The sequence below is a fragment of the Notolepis coatsorum genome, assembly GCF_963971535.1.
Source record: "Notolepis coatsorum genome assembly, chromosome: 6".
Classification (NCBI taxonomy): domain Eukaryota; kingdom Metazoa; phylum Chordata; class Actinopteri; order Aulopiformes; family Paralepididae; genus Notolepis; species Notolepis coatsorum.
Genome location: NC_140170.1, coordinates 118,515,155 through 118,540,154, shown reverse-complemented (window position 1 = coordinate 118,540,154; position 25,000 = coordinate 118,515,155). Strand labels below are relative to the sequence as shown.

The 25,000-nt window shown below is 43.2% G+C and overlaps 1 protein-coding gene across 1 annotated transcript in view; it reads right to left on the bottom strand.

Annotated features, from left to right (window-relative positions):
- Positions 1-25,000, bottom strand: part of grip2b (glutamate receptor interacting protein 2b) — a gene marked incomplete at both ends in the record, with an annotated part of 726,896 nt that overhangs the window by 57,197 nt on the left and 644,699 nt on the right. The window contains one exon of the mRNA XM_084315732.1: positions 1,186-1,331. Within this exon, the coding sequence (XP_084171858.1) occupies positions 1,186-1,331 (146 nt within the window). The remainder of the gene's footprint in view (positions 1-1,185; positions 1,332-25,000) is intronic.

The following is a 25,000-nucleotide window of genomic DNA, read 5'->3' as shown; positions in this document are numbered from 1 at the left end:
GATGTGAAACAGTCCCCCAGATCAAATTTGTCTGGGGTGAAGTCATGTGAGCCCCTTTCCTCAGACAAGTGTTGCGAACATCTCCAACATGAAAAACCTCTTCCTCCTCAGGTTTTCTTTTCCTTTCTTCTAGAGTTAAAGGTCCCATGCATTATAAATGGCCTTTTCCAGTGTTTAGCATTGTATCCTAGCAATTGGGGATTATATCAATGTGGTCTGTGTCGTTAATTATCATATTGACTCATCAGTCTAGTCTCAAGTTCACGAGATCTTCCCTCACTCAACTAAGCTGTTCTGATTTGACAGTATTGCTGACGTGAATATAGCACTGATTTGCATAACTAACGCCCACTCTATGGTTGACAGCGACAGCAGAGCGAGTGGAAATATCTTCACTTCCTCAAACAGAGCGAGGCAGACAACGAGCGAGCGAGAGAGAGGGAGAGAGAGAGATAGATAGATAGATAGATATCCTGAGGCTGAAAAATTATGCTTTTGAGTACTTTGAAAAAAAACGTACAGATGTGTTCCATAGACTCTCAGGAATTGTGTAAAGTTGCCCAAATAGTGCAAGGAATAGCAATGCATGTCCCCTTTAAGTTCACACGCATGTCTTACTCCTAGGACACAACCACAATTTGGTCCACGTCCTGTTGCACAGTAGCTTCCTTTTGCAGAGTCCACAGTGCTGTGCAGCCGCTGGACAATATCTGCAGGCTAGTTTTAAACTATGGTCATTATCTTCGACCGTTGTATGGAAAGTAATGTGTGGCAAATGGTAAATGGACTGTATTTATATAGAGCTTTTATCCAAAGTGCTTTGCAACTTATGTCTCACATTCACCCATTCACTCACACATTCACACACTGATGCAAGGTGCCAACCTGTACCAACCTGCTCATCGGGAACAAAGGGATAAGTGTCTTGCTCAAGCACACCTCAACACGCTACCAGGAGGAGCTGGAATTTAACCAGGAACCTTCTTATTACCAGGCGACTGCTCTACTTCCCGAGTCACTGTTGCCCCAGTGGCTAATGGCGTTCATGGGCACAGTTTGGGTGTCAAATGACCATTTGTGCCAATGCAGTTTTGGATGGGAATGGCAACTCCATCAATTTAGATTGCATCTAAAATGTTGTGTGTGTGTGTGTAGGTCTATACATAAAATGCTTTTCAAACCCACCTGCCACGTCAAACTCTATCTCCAGTGTGACCTTATTGGTCAGTGCTGCATCCCGGAGAAGCTGATTGGCTTCTTCTAGAGTTCCGTCCTCTGTAGCTATTCCGTTGATTGACAGGAGACGGTCCCCAACTTGTAGCAGGCCACACCTACAAGAAGAGTTACCATGGAGATGTTAGAACAAACATTTGCTATAATATTTCCTGGAAAATTGTATGGTCATCTCCACTTTTCGAATTTGAGTTTCATACACAACATGTGTCTGTAATAATAATTGAAAAATCTCTAGTGTATTCATAGGATAAGCAGAAATAAAATAACAGTGTCACCACTACACACACCTACACATGTGTACAGGCACACACTCACATGTGTATGCACACATGCACACACACACACACACACACACACACACACACACACACACACACACACACACACACACACACACACACACACACACACACACACACACACACACACACACACACCACACACACAGCTGCTAGTTCATTCTCACTGTAACTTATCTAATCAGACATACAGTACTTGATGAATTAAGTGAATGCCAGAATGTATTAGCTCAGCCATGCGCATATACACACACACACACACACACACACACACACACACACACACACACACACACACACACACACACACACACACACACACACACACACACACACACACGAATGCACACACACACACACACACACACACATACACACACACACACATACACGCACGCACACACAGCTAATCTATTTCCCATTAACTGCTGACTGACCTCCTGGGAGCAGGAGCAGTCTTAATATGCAGTCAGACAAGCATCATCATCACATTCTGCTGATCTGGCTGCAGACAACTCTCTCTCTCTCTTTCCCACCTGTCTCTCACTCTATCTATTTCCCTTAGTCTTTGGCCTCTCTCCCTCTGCCTCTCTCTCCCCTTCCCTCTGCCTCTCTCTCCCCTTCCCTCTGCCTCTCTCTTCCCTTCTCTCTGCCTCTCTCTCCCCTTCCCTCTGCCTCTCTCTCCCCTTCCCTCTGCCTCTCTCTCCCCTTCTCTCTGCCTCTCTCTCCCCTTCCCTCTGCCTCTCTCTCCCCTTCTCTCTGCCTCTCTCTCCCCTTCCCTCTGCCTCTCTCTCCCCTTCTCTCTGCCTCTCTCTCCCCTTCCCTCTACCTCTCTCTCCCCTTCCCTCTGCCTCTCTCTCCCCTTCCCTCTGCCTCTCTCTCCCCTTCCCTCTGCCTCTCTATCCCCTTCCCTCTGCCTCTCTCTCCCCTTCTCTCTGCCTCTCTCTCTCTCTCTCTCTCTCTCTCTCTCTCTCTCTCTCTCTCTCTCTCTCTCTCTCTCTCTCTCTCTCTCTCCATCTGCCTGTTTCTGTCTGCCACTTGTTCGGTCTCCCTTCATAGGTCATTACGCTGCATGATTATTTGTACAAGTATGATTATCTCAATGATTATTCCAATCAGAATCACAGCAGTGTTTCTGAAACTATGGGTCACAGCAACCTAAAATGGGTCACAGGAACCCGTCTCTGGTGGTTCCTCAACGAAGGTATACGTATTGTCTTTTAATGAGATTAGGTCCCAGGGCCAGATGAGATGTAGCCAGCCTGGGTTCTGGACTGAAGATGTTTCCCCTATGGCATATAGATCCTTACACTATTTAATTATCGCCTAGAAATAAGAGCCAAGGTAATGAAGCATTCTGTTTTTCTACATCAGGTTCTGCGAGGAGAGCATTGTACCCACCAAAAAGGTACACTGCTTCCCCAACAATAAAACCTGGATTAATAAGGACATTAAAAACCTACTGAACAGGAAAAAGAGAACCCTCATGGCAGGGGACACAGAGGGGACCAAGGCTGTCCAAAATGACCTCAAAAAGGAACTCAGAGCAGCTATAAGGACATACTGGAGAGTAGGTTACAGGCAAACAACACCAGGGAGGTGTGTGTGGGGGGGCAGACGGCAGCAGCCTGTCCCCCACCACCCTAGCCACCAGCCCACTACCTTCGGAGACAGCAGCATGCTGCCCCCACCACCCCCCAACCCTGACCATCATTACAGCGAGCTGTGGAGGCAGCTCTCCAAGATCAGCATGAGTAAGGCCAGAAGACCAGACAACACCAACCCCAGGGTGCTCAAGGTGTGTGTCGGACAGCTGGCACTGGCAGCAACGTTTCGGCATCTCTTCAACCTCTCCCTGAGGCTGGAGAGGGTGCCCCAGCACTGGAAGACCTCCTGCATTGTCCCTGTGCCCAAGAAGGGACACCCAAGCACATACTGTAGGCTACAGCCTTTGTGGTTAGCAGAGAAGCTCACAGTGTTCCAGTCATCATCTTTGAAACCATAGAAATTCTTAAATGGAGTCATCTCAAGACAATTAACATGCACTTCATGCTTTTGTATGGGTTCTAAATGTATTCCATTGCCATGGTCTACAGCAAGTATACTGTAGATATGATAATAGTCAGCAACTTCGGGTAATTGAGAAGCGCTATATAAATTAAATTAATTATTATTATTATTATTTATAATCCATCACGGGGTGAGGGCATATACTGATACATTTTTTCACAGGAAATTCACTGTATTATTTTACAGATTACCTTTGTTTTTCGACTTTAAGTGTAAATACCATAAAAATACAGTAAATTACCTTTTTAACCATTAAATAAAGGTTGTAATCTGTAAATGTATTTGATTTTACTGTAATTTGACAGTAAGTATTTGGAAACCATTGATGCCAGACATTTACCGATTTCTTGCAGCTTTTATTCTTACAGTGTAGATCAGGGGACAGCAACCTCCCACACAATAAAATTCCTCTGGAGCCACAAAACCAATTTACTGTGAAGATAACACAATGTATACATTTTATATATAGTTATCCACAAGCATACCCCACATTTAGCATAAAACGCCTGATGATTGCATACCCAAAGTAATTTGCGATTTATTATACGTTATACTTATAGCACACAGTTTGTTGCAATAATGGAATTATAAAGCAACAAAAATTTGACTTTTTATTGCTGTTTTGACCTGTTATAACAAAGGAAAACCTCAAACTTGTATGAAGAGGAGAAAAAGACTGGCTGTGTAGACCTACTTTTAAATAAAACACAGAAGAGGAGACAAAACACTGGCATCTTTGAAATAAAACCCTGAACTATGTGAGGGATAATGTATAGCTACGAGGTCATTGTCGCAAAATAATTGACCGACACGGTGTTCTAAACGCAGTGAAGGTCAATTATTTTGCGACAATGACAGAGTATAGCTATACATTATCCCGCTTATTACATGGCTAATTTACTAACAATATACCTAATTCATTTTACACCAGCGACAAGACGAGATAAAATGCAGACGCAGTTGTTCTGTGGCTCCTCTGCCATCGCAGACAGGTGTGGACTTGATTCACCTGATGTAGTGCAGCTGTGCGAGATAAAGCTGGGAACGAGGTTATAGCTTTCATGACTGCGATCAAAATGCTTGATTGTGATTGGTCAATAGCGCTCTGTTGCCCCTAACAGCGGTCATTATTGCCCGTTGCCCATAGCAGCGGTCAGTTATCGAGAAATAATTGACCGCTGCTAGGGGAAACGGAGCGCTATTGACCAATCACAATCAAGCATTTTGGCGAATGTTAAAACGCCATGTAATAATCAGGTATATTTGAGTCCTTCACTTATTTGTGGAACATTTATAAAATAAAAAGTAGTCCACTTTTTTTTACCTCTATTTACCCAGGGGAGTCTGACTGAAGCTCCATTTTTAAATAGTTTTGGACAACCCACGTATTTGCAGTCGTAAAGTCAATCCGAATCACGTGGAACGTGATACATCACAAGATAGTACTCAACCTCTACTATCTTACCAGTGAGTTAACATCTTTAGGTAATAAGGTTTGAAATCATTAGTCCTCCAGACTTGAAACAGTTATATGGTTCTTCATCTGAGGTACTCAGTTATTGATTCTGCCTCTATGATTGAAGGCTTGAGACAAATAACCATATCGTAAGTCTGTTTTTGGTAAGTAAGTACGTTTTTGCTCATATTTGCAGTTGTCAATCAAAATCTGTTGTTGAGCGAAACAAGTGATACATCCCCTGACAGTATTGGTCTGGTTGGACCCTTGCTATTATTTTACTATCCGCTGGGTGCACACTATGACCTTTGACATGTTTTGTAACAGATTACAGGAACTCAAGAAGCCTATGGCGGCCGGGTAGCGCAGCGGACTAAGCGTCTGTCTACCACCGCAGAGACACTGGTATCGAATCCAGCTGTCAGCGGTGCCTCCGGCTTGGCCGGTCGTCATACGGACACAATTGGCAGTGTCAGTGGGAGGGAAGCCGGTGGGTGGTAATCTGAGATGAGAGTCCTCGCTGCCAGGTGAAAAGAGGCTGCTGGCTGTCTCCTATGTATCGGAGGAAGCATGTGATAGACTTCAGGGCTCCCTAGACCGGCAAGTAGGGGGAAACTGCGTGCAACGGCCAGGAAGGGGAGGGGGGAATTGGCATAACGACTAAATTGGGATGGGAGGAAAATACAAGAAAAATAGGAGGAGAAAAAGTGGATCAAAAAAAATAAAGGAATTCAAGAAGCCTATTGGAACGTGAGGTTCTGATATGACCTTGATTAATATATCTGCATTATTTTATCCCACTTTATGCTTTGCTCTTGCTGCTTGTTTTACACTGATTTTATGTCTTATTTCTTACTAATGTAAAGCACTTTGAACTCCAATCCCCTGTATGAAAGGTGCTATACAAATAAAGTTATTATTATTATTATTATTATTATTATTATTATCAATGTACAATACACACTACAATTTACCAACTTTACATAATTAGGTTTGGAAACATAAAACAGACGTATACGTTTTTTAGTTTTAACCCTTGTGTACCCCTGGTCCCTTTTTCTACTTTTTTTTAAATATCTTTAGTGTGTGTGTGAGCACAGCGGTGTCTGTGTTTATTATTATTTCATGAAATTGGGTAAATATCTTAATTTTACATATATGTTCATTGTGTGAAAAGCTTATAATATGAAACACTCTAAAACAATAGTTATAGTGTTTAGTGCCGTCTTTACCCCTGGTCCCTTTTTCTACTCCCATCCTCTCCCATGTTAAAACGGCATTTTTAACCATTTTTAAATCTACTCTCATTCGTTCAATTCTCGATATATTTACCAAACCATTGCATATTCCACGAGCTAAGAACCCCGTCTAGGTTAGGATGTGCTGTTACCGATGTAAAACACATGGTGGCGTAATCGCTCTACAGATAACTTTGCCACAATTCAAGGGAGGTGAGATAGGCTGTACCAGGCTGTACCGGTCTGCCAGTGATTGAAACTCCGGAGACATGGTTTGGGGTGGTGGGGGGAGAGAGCGAGTGGATTTTCTGAGACAGAACCAGAGACGAACCGGACCGCGCAGTCGACAGCGCGCCACACGCCGAAATACAAGCCCCCCATCGCCGGTGCGCGCCAACGAGGAAGTGTCACGCACGGAGCAGGTCTGGTTCTCTTCCCAACAGCGAGGCGAGCCCAAGATTTCTGCCGCAGAACAACTTGGAACCGCCCGCACCAGATTTGGGTAAGTTGAGCGCTTAGTAACGTTTCGCCTCAAAGCCGTTTCTGGCCGAACTAGTTATCGAATCTTTAATATCTTTTTTGATGCGTATTCAGAGGTATTTCGTCGAGATATCTCTAAATGTAATGTTTTAAAAAGAAATATGAGAAATATGGTAAAAAACAACATTTATCCGTTTTTTTCGATAAAAAAAAACGTTGTAACGTTTCGCCTCAACGCCGTTTCTGGCCGAACTAGTCATCGAATCTTTAATTTTTTTTTAATTCGTATTCAGAGGTATTTCGTCGAGATATTTCTAAATGTAATGTTTTAAAAAAAATTTAGAAATATGGTAAAAAACAACATTTATCCGTTTTTTTCGATGAAAAAAAACTTTGTAACGTTTCGCCTCAACGCCGTTTCTGGCCGAACTAGTCATCGAATCTTTAATATTTCTTTTATTCGTATTCAGAGGTATTTCGTCGAGATATTTCTAAATGTAATGTTTTAAAAAGAAATATGAGAAATATGGTAAAAAACAACATTTATCCGTTTTTTTGATGAAAAAACACGTTGTATCAAACAAACACAGGTTTGAGTGGTTATAATTCATAAATATGAGTAATCTGTTGAGAGATATATTGAGATTATGCTATTACTGTTAATCATGGGTACATTTTATTTTTTAAATAGTAAACAGTTACAATTATATGGCTTTAAACATGAGCCATCATTTCATCTCTTAAGCCCAGTGAGCTCAGCCATTGCTAGGGATGCACAAGGGTTCAATCTAAGCTCAATTATGCACCATATGTCCGGTGCATGATATAGGGTCACTTTTCAACACTGATCCTATATTATATAGGATTTTCCAAATAATAACTCTTGAGGTTGGACCAACAGTGCAGCAGCACTGCATCATGCAAAGGTGTATGTAATCAGGGGAAGCATACAAAGCATATAACAAGTAATCAGGTCAGGTACCTAAATGCGAGAATAGCAATTTAACCTGCCTAACCTCTCGCCCTATCCAGTCCTATGTGTGTTCTATGTGCATGCAACAGCAAAATAAACGTTAGCTAATACATACACAAGGCAGTGCCCATTCAACTCTTCACTGGATTAATGCAACATATTATCATGCACTGGTTCATAGCATAATGGTACGAAAAGTTGCACACCTATTTCTAGCTTCTCTGTGACTTTGCGGTTAAGTTAATGTTATGGCTATGGTTATGGTTATGTTTAGGATTAGGGGTGGGGTTACAGGTTCACAGTGCACAATCAAAAATATAAAGTTTGGATGGCATTATGATTTTATAAGAAGTAAGGGAAATTGGACAACAGTCTGGCCTGCATGGTGAAACCAACCTGTGCAGGTGACAAGGAATCTGTTGCTTGTAGCTACAGCTAGCACAAGCAAGAACATGCCAGACAAAGACATGGATAATAACACATTTTCCAGCCACACCTTGGCCACAACTATGAGAGGTCTAAGGTAAACACAGCATATATAGCGTGTTTTCTTGCTAAGGACTTAACTACAACCCTACAGTGCAGTTAAGAGTGATGGCTTTCATGACATGGTAAATACATTAGAGCCAAGTCACAAGATACCAAGCAGACAGCATTTCACAGACAAATGCATGCCAGAGTTGTATATCAAATAAAAGACCAAATAAAAGTTGTGACCACTATCACGTGTGAGGATGAGCAGCCCACAATCTCAATGATTGGCCTCCTCAAAGCAAAACTTCAAAAGCACTTTGAGGCATCAGATGAAGACACGACACTCATGTCTGTCCACTGTGTTTGTTGACTTGTTATCTCCCCCCCCCCCCCCCCCCTTATGTAAAGCGACCTTGGGTCCTCTGAAAGGCGCTATATAAAACGAAGTATTATTATTATTATTATTATTATTATTATTATTATTATTATTATTACTGAGATGAAGAAGGCATTTAACAACGGTACACACACCTCCATGACCTCATCTACACTGCATCCACTCGAGACCCTCGCTTCAAAACTTTGCCATTCCTGAGTGGCCAAAGGATCTTTACGTCAAGTATGTCAACTGAAGCTGCCACCCTGCACAACATGGTACCCCCCCCCCCCAAGAAACACACGCTCATTCACTCAACTCAAAATCAATTATCACAGTGCATTAACAGTTGCTAACAGTCCACTTTTGAACGTATTGCAATCTCTATGCCATCCCCCGCACCAGGCGTTCCACACTGGGAGGCAGAGCTTTCTCTGTAGCTGCCCCCAGGCTGTGGAACTCCCTCTCCCCTTCCATCCGAGGCTCTGACACCATCAACCTCTTCAAAACCCACCTAAAAACACACCTGTTCACACTTGCCTTCACGCAACACGGCCCTGCTCCCAAGTAGCCCTCCCCCTTCCCCCCTTTTCTTTTAAGCTACAGATCCTGTTGTTTTTGTAAATTGTCTTGTTACTGTTTCGTCCAATTGGACAGCACCTTGCTTCCTTTTTTTATTTTATTTGTTTTATTTTTTCCTGTTGTTACTATATATATATTCATATTTTTACCCTTTCTTTTATATAGCTTCTCTCTTTGTAAAGTGTCCTTGAGTCTGAGAAAGGCGCTTCTCTCTTTAAATCCAATTTATTATTATTATTATTATTATTATTATTATTATTATTATTATTATTATTATTATTATTATTATTATTATTATTATTATTATTATTATTATTATTATTATTAGTATTACCTGTATCCTGTGATTAAGCATTACATCACACGCAGGAGTGGTTTGTGACCAATAAACCATGCCTAGGGGTGGTTGTTAGGCCCGAGGCGCAGCCGAGGGTCGTTAGACCCCCCTAGGCATGGTTTATTGGTCACAAATCACGACTGCACGTGGTGTAAAGCTTTTATACAACTGCCAGATTCATCCAACCTTATTTCTATACAATAAACACACATTAATCGAAGATTTATTGAAAAAACCATCCGCCAGAAAAAGTAGTTCCCACAACTCCATGTGGAAGCAGCTTGAAGTGCATCCAACCAAACTAACACATCCAACTGTGTATTATTGGAATGATTGAGAGAAGTTGCCTCATGTGGAAGCAGCTTGAAGTGCATCCAACCAACTAACACATCCAACTGTGTATTATTGGAATGATTGATTGAAAATTTTATTACCAGATGCAGAATGGGTACAATACATTACGGCTCAATACACACAATTATAAAGTAGGTAAAACAAATTAAAACGTTTTCTTTGCCCTATAGGAAAAAAACGTTTTCTTCGCCCTATTTTTTTATTTATTTCTTTTAGCCTAAACTTAACCAGTTGGAAACCAGGGGTACAGTAATAAAATTAGCAATCAACCAATCAATCAATTCAATAGACCATGCTCACTTAAAACAGCGCTGCTTCTCTCTCAGTCTGACTCCCCCGCTGTTGCAGACAGGAGTGTGTGTGTGTGTGTGTGCGTGTGTGTGTGTGTGTGTGTGTGTGTCACAGTGTGTGTGTGCGTGTGTGTATGTGTGTGTGTGTGTGTGTGTGTGTGTGTGTGTGTGTGTGTGTGTGTGTGTGTGTGTGTGTGTGTATGTGTGTGTGTGTGTTTGTGGGTACGCCAGCGTCAAGTGAGAGAGAACGCTGCAGTCAGTAGAAAGTAGGAAGGAAGAAATTTAAATCAATCAATTAATCTATCAATCAATCCGCGATTTTTCTTTTGTTCTAGATTGAGTCAAGACCCATCAATTACATCATCCAACATTGTTTAAAGGACTAACACATTCCCCTTGACAGAATCGCTTCATATTTAGTCGTTATGGTGCTTTCAACATAACCATTTGTTGTCCGCAATCCTGTTTTCTCCCGGAGTGAGCCGGGGAGGGTTATGTGATTTGGTTGTGGGCGGGTCCTGAGCCCAGGACCGTGGATTGTTGCCAATAAAGACGTGTGAATGGCCAATCAGAATCGAGAAATTTGCATGCCGTTGTATAACTGCTGGTAATGCACACTGTTTACTGTGGACCTCATTCTCGAACAGACTTACGAGAAAGTTACCAACTTCGTTTCGTAGATTGGTAGACTGTAGACTGGTGTGCGCCCATGTTTTTAACGACTTCATTTGGGAGAAATCATTGGTGATTGTGTTCACTTCGATTCTACAGACATCCTCGGAATTAAATAATTATCATAATAATAAATACGACTATATCTGGATGTATGTGTGCCTGTGTTCTTACAGGCTTCATTTGGGAGAAATCTTTGGTGATTGTGTTCACAGATTTAAATAATTATAATAATAATAAATATGACTATAAGTGGATGTATTGGAGTGCGCCCATGTTTTTAACGGCTTAATTTGGGATAAATCATTGGTGATTGTGTTCACTTCGATTCTACAGACATCCTCGGAATTAAATAAATATCATAATAATAAATATTTGTATTATATAAAACAATATTTGTATCATTAATAATTACGTTTTACATTTATAATCATGACTCAACGATGCATCGTGATCATTACACACACACTGCAAATTAATAAATAAATAAGAACTAAACCCAATCGTGTTTAACCAGTTTAATCACCTGTGCATTGTAGGGCTGACCTTCGAATATTTTTTTGGCATTCGAAGCTTCGGGGCCGAGATTCGATTTTAATTTGAAGCTTCGAGATAAAAAAAAATATATATATATATATATATATATTATTATTATAATTTTTTTTATGTTGTGGGACTTGTACTGCACTTTGGTCAACTTTGTTGTTTTTAAATGTGCTCTATAAATAAAGTGGATTGGATTGGATTAATTAATTAATAATGAGTCGGGAGCTGCGCTGCCTGGGTGGCTGCTCTCCGTTACACAGCCAACAACATTACATTACATAATTATGTTGCAACCTTCATCTATAAAGCAAACAATTATATAAATATTTATATGTAGTTAATAGAGACAAAGGCAGAATTCGACTTAATTTTTTATTAAGACATGTTTTTATGTGGGTCGGGACACTATAAAAAATACTCCATCCCTCCATCAAGGGGGATATATACTGTAGTGCTGTAAAGTTTAAACCTTTTTAAATCTTAGACAAACGAAACCCTTTGCTTTCATGAAATATTGTAAGCCGTCATTTCGGGCTTTATAAAAGCAGCACAATGAACACAAATCTGTCAGTGCAGAGTCCGACCTCAAAAAAAAAAAAAAAAAACTAACCCTGACTAACCTTACTGTCATGCACTTGTCCTAATAAACTAACCTACACTGTAACACGCAACACTTTTATGAACATTGTTACTCAGCTGATAGAGTTGTACCCTTCTTGCTGTCTTGTCGTACAGAACTTATAAGTCGCTTTGGATAAAAGCGTCAGCTAAATGACTAAATGTAAATGTGAATGTAAATCTGTTAAGCCTTAAGGTCCCCCTATAGGAGACCTTTTTTTCCTTTATCAATAGAGACCGTAATAGATCCCCAATTATCATATCATGGGGTATCATTGGAAAGCCACACTCATTGGCTACAACCCTGTGCAAAGATTTTCGAGCCAGAGCCCCGGGAGTCGGTGGTGGTAATGTGTACTTTTGCGTACTTTGGGGCACGCCTCACATATCGGCATGTAACTCGAGAACCGCTGAACGGATTTTGTCACTTGAAAGGGCAATCGACAGGCAACAAATAGGGCTTTAATTCTACCTATATATTGTATTAAAGGAAATGCACACCCGAGCCACTAGAGGTCAGCAAAGAATCGTCCACATGTGGGCCCTTGGATGTTAAGAGGTTAATGTTTAAAAATATATATATTTGTAGCCAAGAGTAAATACCATAACCCTATCAAAAACAGTAGTCAAAGTGTATATTTTCATTTTTACCAATGTTTTATATGTTTTATCGGAAATACAAATGTATCTGAAAATGCTAATTATCGTAAAAACCGCAAGAAATGACTAAATCCAGATCTAAATCAACCCTGCCATTGGAAAGAGGAGCATTTTCCCTATCCATAGATGTATGCTTTGGCCATTGTCACGTACGTGGGTTGTGCATTATCATTATTGCCATATATTTTAACACCATGTAACATCAGGGTAATATATTATTTGTGTTGTTTTCTATGTGTGATGTTGTGTCATCTCCTAATCGCCTGTTTCTGTTCCGCAGATGCCACTCATCTCCCTGATTGGATTGGTTGCATCTGATTGGTGCACCTTCGGACAGGCAGTGGAGATGGGTGGTTAATAGAGTGGGAGGTGACACACATCGGGCCGCCTCATTGAATCACTGCCACCGACCAGAGTGGAGTGTGGAGGTGGCCGCTATTTACCACTATTGAGTGGATACTTTTGTAGCCTAATTGTAAAAGCCATTAACCACTGTGTGGGCAATCTTATTGTGTTGGTCTTATCTTCCACTTTGTGTGCTTCCCTAACAGGTGGGATTATTATTGTATATATTGTTGGCCTCTGTGCCATCTCCCTCCATCAAGGGGGATATATACTGTAGTGCTTTATTGCTGGGTGGTTCCCAGTGCTTACCTTTGCTTAATAGCTTTGTGTCTTATGACACGTCTATATTTTGCTTAGTGTTTGTTTGTCTTATTTATATATTCCCTGTTTGTTCTCCATTACCCTTTGCCCTTTGTGTGTGCTGTGGGTTTAAATCCCCACTATAATAAATATCATTTTTCCTTTGGGAACAGTGGGTTTCAAGCCCCGCTATAATAAATATCATTTGCCATTTGAAAACGCCTTTGTTTATTTCTTACCTGCTCGGGACCGTGCTTAGTGCACTACTGAAGGGGCTGGTTTTCACATACAGCCCGCTTCAGCTTATATTTTATATTGTCATTAGACATTGCTATGTGACATGGGGGCTCAATGCCGGTCTTCTGTGTACGTTTGACATAGGGGCTGATGGTGTCAGGTAAGGTGGCGTTGTTGTTTATTAGTATTTATGTATCCATGCCGTGTCTTTGTATAATAATTGACCACTCGTGTATGCTCTTAACCAGATCTCTTTTTTCTGCCACATAGGTAACAGGGGGGTCACCTGCCTGGTTAGGGGGAGGGGGGCACAAGTCGTGATTCCGGTGGAGCGCGCAATGAAATCGGTAAGCGACTGAAGATATGTGTAGCCTCGTCCCGCTAGGGGAGTAGTTTAGCTGGGATAGGCTAGAGTGACACGGGTGATCCTAGTTGGGTGGTTAGGAACATTTGTTATTGTTTTCATTAGTAGTAGATGTGGTCAGTTGGATTGTTTTGGTTAAGAGGTATAAATGCAGAATGTGTCTATTATTATTGCGCACGGTCATGGTTGGCTAAATGAGGACATTATTTTTTTTGGTGTATCATAGTCACGCATAAAGACATATTATGGCTGCGTCGGCGTTTGTTTTGGAGGTCTTTGTAGTGGATCCGTCAGAGGATCATTTGGACGGTTGCACTAAGGCGGAATTATGCCTTATTGCTAAATATTATAATATTTCTGTGCAAAGTTCCCAGTCCAAGGCTGATTTGAAGGCGGCTGTAATAACTGGGTTAGTGGAGCAACAGGTGTTCAGCACGGCTCGGGGAGTGGTAAGTCATAGTGACTCACTGTTAGTGGACCAGGAGGTTAAAAACACTGGCGATAAATCTCCCTTAGGTGATCTTAGCCCGGAGGGTGGTGCTATTAGGAAAAATGTTAGTACTCCCAGAGCTGGAAGTGAGGGCGCGGGCGATTCAGATAAAGAATCCACGTCGTCTGGCCATAAGCGCTCTGGCCTGCGTTTTGCCCGTCTCCAGATGGAGGAGAGAGCGGTTTTGCGCAGGGAGGTGAGAGACAGGGAAGAGAGAGAGAGAGACAGAGAGGACAAAGCGGCTGTACGAGATAGAGAGGAGAGAGAGAGAGAGAAAGACAGAGAGGACAAAGCGGCTGTATGAGATAGAGAGGAGAGAGAGAGAGAGAGAGAGAGACAGGCTGGAGAGAAAGGAGATGGAGGAGAGAGCCGGGCTGGAGAGAAAGGAGGAGAAAGACAGGGAACTCCAACTGGCCATAGAGAAGCTGAGGTTGGAGGCTGGAGCTGGTAGTGCTAGTGCTACCCCCTCTCCAGCTGGAGTTTCCCCGGCTCACTTTAATATCAGCCAGCACGTTTCTCTGGTGCCCATGTTCCGAGAGTCAGAGGTAGAGGCTTATTTTTCTGCTTTTGAGCGGATTGCACATGCTCTGCATTGGCCGGAGGATATGTGGGCGATTTTGCTTCAGTGCAAACTGACTGGTAAAGCCCAGGATGCGTGTGCGTCATTAACCATGGATGACAGTCTGAATTATGAGCGAGTGAAGAGTGCTGTTTTACGTGTGTATGAGTTGGTTCCCGAAGCATATAGACTGCGTTTTCGCTCACTCAGAAAATCCCCTTCTCAGACAAATACAGATTTCTCCCGTGAACAGAGGAATCTTTTTGAACGATGGTGCTCGGCGAGTAAGGTGCAGGATCTTGCGGCCATGAGCGAGTTGGTACTCATGGAACAATTTAAAATCTGTATGCCCGAACGAACTGTGGTGTATCTGAATGAACAGAAAGTGTCTACTCTCCAAGATGCTGCTGTTTTGGCGGATGAATTGGCGTTGACGCACAAACATGTTTCTGTGCGTAACGATACTGTGTATGTTAGAGGCGGTGCGTTTCCCTCTCGGGAATTACCATTTTGGGGAAATGGCGAGCGAGCGTATCGGCCACGCTCGCCTCCGTCTGACAAGAGACAATGTCATTATTGTAAGAGGCCAGGTCATTTGATGGCGGACTGTCATGCATTACGCGATCGGCAGGATACTAAAAGGCCAGCTCAGAAACCAAAGGGGGTGGGGTTGATTAGCACTGTCTCACGCCCAGAGCAGGAGAAACCAGACAGTTGTTTTGAACCTTTTATATTTTCTGGTTTTATGTCACTGTCGGGTAAAGTCTGTGACCAACGCGAGGTGAGAGTCCTTCGTGATACAGGTGGTTCGCAGTCCTTTATTCTCGCGGATGTATTGCCGTTAAATGAGGAGTTGTCTTGTAAATCAAGTGCTATTGTGCGGGGAATCGAAATGGGTTTTACACCCGCTCCGTTACATAGGATACATGTGAGATCAGATCTAGTCACGGGTTGTTTTTCCGTGGCGGTTCGTTCATCTTTTCCGGTAGCCGGAATTGATTTTATCATGGGGAATGATATAGCTGGGGGGAAGGTAATTCCAGTTCTGGAGGTGGTGGACGCCCCAGTGTCTGAGTTTCTGTGCGATGCGTTGATTAAAAGTCACCCAAATGTTTTTCCTGTCTGTGCTGTGACTAGGGCTCAGGAGAGACAACGAGAGCAGGCGGTGACGCTGTGTGACTCCATCTGTGGCGAGGCTCTCGCTGAGGACAGGTGGCCGTCTAGTGGCGAGGTGAAAAGGGGTGTGAGTAGCGTTCAGGGGAAACTGGTAAATCCCAAGTTTTCCGACATGCCGTTGCCTCTAACGCGTCAAGCGTTGATTGACGCTCAGAAAAATGATTCTTCCCTAACAAGTTGTTTTGTGGCAGTAGCCAGCACTACTGATAGTAAGAAACACGCCTTCTTGATAGAAGAAGGGGTGTTGATGCGAACTTGGGTAGCTAGGCCAGGTGTGACAGGCTTAAAGTGTGGGGATGCCTGGAATGTAGTGCACCAGGTTGTATTACCAGTGGAGTGTAGACGTCACGTTTTGATGTTAGCACATGAACATATCTGGTCTGGTCATTTAGGTATTTCAAAGACTAATGACAGAATACTGCAAAATTTCTTTTGGCCCGGTCTGAAGGCCGATGTGGTAACATTTTGTAGTACTTGTAGTACATGTCAAATTGTGGGAAAGCCAAATCAGGGGTTTCCTTTAGCTCCCCTGCACCCCATTCCAGCGATAGAGGAACCTTTTGAACATGTGATCATTGACTGTGTTGGCCCCCTGCCTAAGACAAAGGCAGGTCACCAATACATGTTGACTATTATGTGTCTTGCCACCCGTTTCCCAGAGGCAATACCTCTGAGGAAAATTACTGCCCCAGCAATTACCAAGGCATTAAACAAGTTTTTCGCAACTTACGGTTTACCAAAAACCGTGCAAAGTGATCAAGACTCGAATTTCATGTCTAAGACCTTTAATCAATCCTTACAGGTTTTGGGTATCAGTCACACGGTGTCTAGCGCGTACCATCCTGAATCACAGGGGGCGCTGGAGCGCTGGCACCAGACGCTGAAGGCGATGCTAAAGAAGTACTGTGTTGATACGGGTTGTGGTTGGGACGAGGGTGTGCCATTTGTACTGTTTGCTATTCGGGATGCTAAACAGGAGTCACTTGGGTTTAGCCCTACAGAGCTAGTGTTTGGTCACAGTGTGCGTGGTCCATTGAAACTGCTCAAAGAGAAGATGTTGTCTGGTTCTTCTCCTAAATCGACTGTGTTTGATTTTGTCTCCCGGTGCAAGGAGCGTCTCCGCTGTGCGTCCTCGTTGGCTAGGGAGGCCCTCGCCTCTGCCCAGGGGGAGATGAAGGTGAGGTTTGACAAGAAGGCGGTGGGGCGGCAGTTCGAGGCTGGCGATGAAGTGCTGGTTTTGCTGCCCATGCCTGGGTCAGCTCTCTCTGCCCGGTTTGCAGGACCCTATAAGGTGGAGAGGAAAGTATCAGACACCAATTATGTTATATGTACGCCCGAGAGGCGCAGGAAGACACGGTTGTGTCATATTAACATGTTGAAGAAGTATCTCACCCGTGCTGGTGGGAGTGAGCAGGAGGTGCAGTCTGGCAGCCCAGGAGCTGTTCCAGCTGTTTTGTTAACATGTGTTAATCCCCTGCCGGACGATGATTTGAAGGCGTTGTCCAAGGGTCAGCAGACGGGGCGTTTGACTTACTCTGAGTTCATGAGTGAGGTCACTGCTCATCTGTTGTATCTGCCCGAGTCACAGAGTGATGATGTACATCAACTGTTGTTATCCTATCCTGTGTTGTTGTCTAATGTGCCTTCCAGAACGACCGTCCTGGAGCACGATATTGATGTGGGGGGTGCGACCCCCATTAAACAACACGCATATCGGTGTCCGGTGGCGAAGAGGGAGGTGATGAGGAACGAGGCTGAGTATCTGATGGATAATGGGATGGCTAAAGATAGCCGTAGTCCCTGGAGCTCTCCTTGCCTTTTAGCTCCTAAGGCTGATGGGTCTCCCCGGTTCTGTACTGATTACAGGAAGGTGAACGCGGTGACGGTGCCTGACTCGTTCCCGTTACCCAGAATGGATGACTGCATTGACAGTATTGGTCCTGCTGTGTTTATCACGAAACTCGATCTCTTGAAGGGGTACTGGCAAGTTCCCCTGACAGAGCGAGCCTTGGATATTTCGGCGTTCGTTACACCCGACCATTTTTTGCAGTACACCGTCATGGCCTTCGGGATGAGGAATGCACCGGCCACGTTCCAACATTTGATGCACATGGTGTTGGGGGGTGTGCCTAGGTGTAACGTCTATTTGGACGATGTGGTGGTGTACTCCGATACTTGGGCGGAGCACATTGCTAACTTACGGGTGGTTTTTGCACGCTTGGCGGAGGCTTCGTTGACTCTGAACCTCGCTAAGTGTGAGTTTGGGAAAGCCACGGTGACGTACTTGGGGAAGCAGGTGGGTCACGGACAGGTCCGCCCGGTGGACGCTAAGGTAACAGCGATCCTTGCGTATCCGGCTCCTTCCACGAGGCGCGAGCTACGGCGTTTCCTGGGGATGGCTGGGTATTACCGGTGTTTTTGTAGAAATTTTTCTGTGGTGGTGGCTCCCCTCACTTCCTTATGTAGTCCTATTGTACCTTTTGTGTGGTCCACGGAGTGTCAGTGCGCCTTCGAGGCTGCTAAATCTCTCCTATGCAGTGCACCTGTTCTGGCAGCCCCTGACTTTGCGTTTCCCTTTCAGCTGGAGGTCGACGCGAGTGCTGCTGGGGCTGGAGCTGTGCTGTTGCAGGCGGGAGAGGGCGAGGTGCATCATCCGGTTTGCTACTTCTCGGTGAAGTTCAAACACCATCAGTTGAACTACTCGACCATCGAGAAGGAGACGCTGGCGATGCTCCTCGCTCTCCAGCACTTTGAGGTGTACGTGGGGTCCAGCTCTATTCCGGTGTTGGTCTACATGGGCCACAATCCCCTGGTGTTCTTGGCTCACATGTACAACCACAACCAGAGGTTGATGCGTTGGGCCCTGTTGGTGCAGGGCTACAACATTGTCATCCGTCACAAAAAGGGGGTGGACAATGTTGTGGCCGATGCCTTATCCAGAGGGTAGGTCTGGGGGTACTGCTCTGATGTTGGTTGTATAGGTAATAATGTTTTGCTCACCCGGTGGGTTCGCTTCTATGGGGGGAGGTGTCACGTACGTGGGTTGTGCATTATCATTATTGCCATATATTTTAACACCATGTAACATCAGGGTAATATATTATTTGTGTTGTTTTCTATGTGTGATGTTGTGTCATCTCCTAATCGCCTGTTTCTGTTCCGCAGATGCCACTCATCTCCCTGATTGGATTGGTTGCATCTGATTGGTGCACCTTCGGACAGACAGTGGAGATGGGTGGTTAATAGAGTGGGAGGTGACACACATCGGGGCGCCTCATTGAATCACTGCCACCGACCAGAGTGGAGTGTGGAGGTGGCCGCTATTTACCACTATTGAGTGGATACTTTTGTAGCCTAATTGTAAAAGCCATTAACCACTGTGTGTGGGCAATCTTATTGTGTTGGTCTTATCTTCCACTTTGTGTGCTTCCCTAACAGGTGGGATTATTATTGTATATATTGTTGGCCTCTGCGCCATCTCCCTCCATCAAGGGGGATATATACTGTAGTGCTTTATTGCTGGGTGGTTCCCAGTGCTTACCTTTGCTTAATAGCTTTGTGTCTTATGACACGTCTATATTTTGCTTAGTGTTTGTTTGTCTTATTTATATATTCCCTGTTTGTGCTCCATTACCCTTTGCCCTTTGTGTGTGCTGTGGGTTTAAATCCCCACTATAATAAATATAATTTTTCCTTTGGGAACAGTGGGTTTCAAGCCCCGCTATAATAAATATCATTTGCCATTTGAAAACGCCTTTGTTTATTTCTTACCTGCTCGGGACCGTGCTTAGTGCACTACTGAAGGGGCTGGTTTTCACATACAGCCCGCTTCAGCTTATATTTTATATTGTCATTAGACATTGCTATGTGACAGCCATAATAAGGTGAAGGTCAAGTTCAAGGTCAAATATGAATTTATAATTAAAGTCGATTATCATTAATTACTGTATCTACAAATCCTTCTGTTTAATCATCTTCCCACGGTTCATTTGCTTATATTCTTTGTACACATGATGACACATGACATAAGGTGGTGAATGAGCTCAGTGAGCATTTTTCAGAAATTGTTTTAAATTTTGTATCATCAAAATCATAAATCATAATTAATCATAATTAATTTATTCATTACAATTTACTCAGCCTAGTAACAGACACAATATTTCTGACACTGGAAATACATACCCCCAGGTCCCTAGATGTTCCTAGATACCAAGAACATGCAAATTGACCTTGCAGAAGTGGAGCAATCTTCGATTTACCTTTAGGCAAAAGCGGTCTACAGATTAACAGGTTAAATAACAAACGGCATTGCAAAGAGAGGCAGAGTTGATTTTGCAGGTAAAAAAAATTATAAAATAGATTTTTTTTTTTTTTTTTTTTTTATATTTTATATATATATTTTATTTTATATTAAAAACTTATTTTCCCATTCGAATCCCATGCCCATCGAACAAAGCTTTGAAGCTTCGGAGTATTTAAGACAGCCCTAGTGCATTGTATATTACTATTGCACTTTACTGTTACATTTGCACTCTGGTTGTATGCCAAACTTATTTTAGTTGAATTGTACATACTGTGCTGTATGATGACAATACATTTCAGTCCGGTTTCCGTCCTGGCCACAACACAGAAACAGCTTTGGTCAGGGTCACCAATGACCTCCTGATGACAGCAGACACCGGCTCCCCATCCCTCATCCTCCTGGACCTAACGGCAGCCTTTGACACTGTTCTGCTTCACTGCCTTCACACCACTGTTGGCCACTCTGACACCATCCACAACTCGTTTGTATCATATCTCACTGGGAGAACTGGGCACGTGGCACTGGGAGAGGCAAAATCTGGGATTCACAATGTCACCTGTGGTGTCCCCCAAGGTGTCACCCTTTACATGCAGCCCCTCGGTCGTCTCATCAGCAGGCATGGAATTTCCTTCCACTGCTATGCTGATGACACACAGCTCTACCTGAGGACAACCCCCATCCACTCTGATCCCTGTCCCTCTGCTACACTTACCTCCTGCCTGGAGGAGATAAAGGCGTGGATGAAGCTCAACTTCTTGCAACTGAATAGTTCAAAGACAGAGGCCATCCTTGTCAGTACTCCACACCAGGTCCAATCATCCAACATCACCAGCATCACTTTTTCCAGCCAGAACATCACACTCTCTACGGCAGTCACCAACCTGGGAGTCACCTCACCTTCCAGACCCGTGTCACACGCCTATGCCAAACCTCTTTTCACCACCTCAGAAACATTGACAAACTCCGTCCCTCACTCACTCAGGCATATGCAGAGAAGCTCATCCACGCCTTTATCTCCTCCTGTTGTGACTTTTTGATAGTAATATAATTTGAACAGCTTGAAATATATCATTTATTATTGTAGCAAAAGGTGTAATCGAATTGGCATACATATGTTTTATAATAGCCTAAATGGAGATTCACGTTAAATTGTTTATCATATTGTTTAGAATTAGATTGCATTATAGGCTATATTCTGTAACGCACCATTTTTGCCCCCAGTGGGAAGTCAGTTGCGCGCAGGCATAGGCCCCACGCTCCAACGCTAATTAGAGACGCGTGCCACCTGTAAAAGGGTGTGTTTGATCCTTCGGGAGAAGTGACAGTTTTGTTTGTTAGAATAGAAGCCATGCCTCGCTGCTGCTCTGCTAGAGAACCTGTAAAGGGAAAAACAAATTAAATGAAATGGAATTGAGAACTACATTTCTGCCTCCTGGTCGTGAATGAAACATGAAGAACAAAAACTGTGAAATATGAATAATCATATGTGTTTTAATAAGAAGAGGATCTTGAACAGTTTATTGTGCTGCCAGGCTTGACTACTGTTATGCGCTCCTCATCAGGATTCCTGTCAAAATCCAGAAACTTCAGTATGTCCAAACCAGCGCTGCCAGGATCCTGATGAGGGTGCACAATTATGAGCACATCACTCCCATCCTGAAAAAACTGCACTGGCTCCCCATGGAATACAAGATTGTATTTAACCCTGTGAGGCCCTCGGTTGCAAAATTAGTTACATCATCACTTTTAGATTTGAGCTATTACATTCTTTTTTTAAATGACATAGTCAATGGGTCCTGTTGTTCAGCCTCACGATGCTATTGAATAGTACATTTGTTTATAGGTCTCACATTCTGGCCTCTGAATTTGGGCATCACAGGGTTAAGGTGTCCCTCCTCACCCACCAGTGTCTTCACAGAAGTCCCCCCCCCTACCTTAAGGAACTCCTCACCCCCAGTCCTCCACCCGCACCCTCTGCTCTGGCACAGTCAACCTCCTCCGGCAACCCAGGACCAGGCTCCGTACCGTGGGAGAACAGCAACCCAGGACCAGGCTCTGCACCGTGGGAGATGGGGCCTTCTGCTAGGCAGCTCCCAGGCTGTGGAATGGTCTCCCTGAACACCTGAGAGCTCCACAGTCTGTGGACATTTCTAAACGAGGCCCAAAAACCCTCCGTTTTAATAGAGCCTTTGGCTAATTCCACTTTGTATTTGTTTGGTTGGAATTGCCCCTTTGTCTATTTGATCTGTTGCTTTACATGTTTCCAGCTCCAGGGAGTAAACTTGGGAAAACAGCGTGGCAGTCAATGAGTTAATAATAATAACTGTATCAAATTGCATAAAATCACACCGAATAGTTTCGTATTAAAATGTATCATCTCTGAATTGTGTCATAGCCCATGTATCTAGATATCGGAGTGTCTTATAAGGGAGAGATGCACACCCCTATGTGGAAAATGGAAACATGTAAAAAAAAATATATATATATATATCCATCTGTAACCAGTATGAGGTGGTATTATCCAGAGGAGAGTTAGTACTTATCTTCACCCTGTCAAGAGTAGGGGAGCCTACTTATGGATTCTTCCCATGTGGGCGAAGGAAAGCCAGCTAATTAGAGTTGTTAGTGTGGGCGCTAATGGAGGAGAGCGAGTGGCCTCAGGGTGCAGAAACACATAGCACTTAGCAAAGCTGTTAATGCAACACTAACATCAATCACAGCTACATGCACGATGCTCGCACACACACACACACACACACACACACACACACACACACACACACACACACACACACACACACACACACACACCACACCTTCTGAAGGGTTGTAGTCTGTTTGACATGTGGAAATGAAATATGTACTACTAATTAACAAATTTTAGTCAAATAATTGTTGGGCTTTGTTAGCCGATTAGTAATTTTTTAAGGTTTTTTACTTTTTAGTTCATGCTAAATTCGTTTTTTTAGTATTAGTATTTCCTAAGAAAACGATTTTCTCATAGCCTTCAATGCATTCTAAGGATAATTATTTTCCTGGTTTGGCTCGTGACTTTTCACCTATATCCCTGATTCGCTCATTCCCACGTCGGGTACCATTGGAAAGCCACACTCATTCCTTACAACCCTGTCCAATAATGTTCGAGATTGCCAAATGATTGACAGAGGTAGAGGCTTGGACGTCGGGAGTGGTATTTGATTTTTTTTTAAGTCAGCCGTGTGCTTTGGCGCACAGCTCACATATCGGCATGTAACTCTGAATCACTGAACGGATTTTGTCGCCGGAAAGGGCAATCGACAGGGAACAATTAGGGCGTTAATTCGATCCACATATTGTATTAAAAAATATGCACACCCGAGCTGCTAGAGGTCGCCAAAGTGCCGGTGGGCAAATTGTCCTCAAGAGGGCCCACATAGATTTCTGAAATTGAATGTGGGAAACACAGTTTGTTGATTAAATAAACTAGACTTAATTGATTAGTTGAGAAAGTCCTATGACTTTCTTCAGTCGGCGACAGCCCCTGCATACTGAGTATATATAGCTGGCAAACCCACTCAGTGTCCTCAAATAAGAGCTCTAGCTCTGCTCAACAAAATGTCAGGGGAATCACTGTAGAGTAATAGAATGAACTCACCTTGCTGAACCCAGCTTGGATTTTAACTACAGAAGGTGTTTAAATATAACTCCATCACTGGGGTTATCAAGCAGGCAAATTACATTGTTTTATTAGCACTGATCACACCTACACTGCACTGCACTCCTAGTGTGGGATTACACTTAGCCAATAACAGAGCAAGATGTATATTCTGGCTGTAAGGAACCCACCTCTGGAATCATCTATTGGGTTGTTACTGGTTTTCTCCAGTGTCCCTTATCTGACTCCCCCTCCTACTGCTTCAATAAAGGACAAATAGATATGCACACTTTTCTAAAATAATAATAATAATAATAATAATAATAATAATAATAATAATAATAATAATAATAATAATAATAATAATAATAATAATAATAATAATAATAATAATAATAATAATAATAATAATAATAATAATAATAATAATAATAATAATAATAATAATAATAATAATAATACAAATGTCCAACAGGAAATGGCAATAAAAACACCACTTCTTTTCCCATGCTATAAAAAACACAGAGTTGGATAGCAGTGAGGAGATCAGTATAAGTCTGTGCTTGTGTGTGTATATTTGCGTGTTTGTGTGTGTGCGCGTGTGCATCCGTGTGTGTGTGTGTGTGTGTGTGTGTGTGTGTGTGTGTGCGTGTGTGTGTGTGTGTGTGTGTGTGTGTGTGTGGGCTTTTATCTCTGTCAGTCTTCTGTTATGTACTACAGCAGGGATTCCCAAAGTTTTCAGGGCCCTATTCCCCGTACCTGGTTCAACTAAGTCGATCAAGATGTCATTATCCAGATTCAGTTAACCCGATGTTTGAAGCCGGGATTTTCCTGTTCCTCGAAGGTGGATTCAGTCTCGTTAACTCAAGCCAGACTTGCGACCCAGGATAAGTGCGCGTGCCCGCCTCAGCCGAGAAGGCAGCAAGTGTCG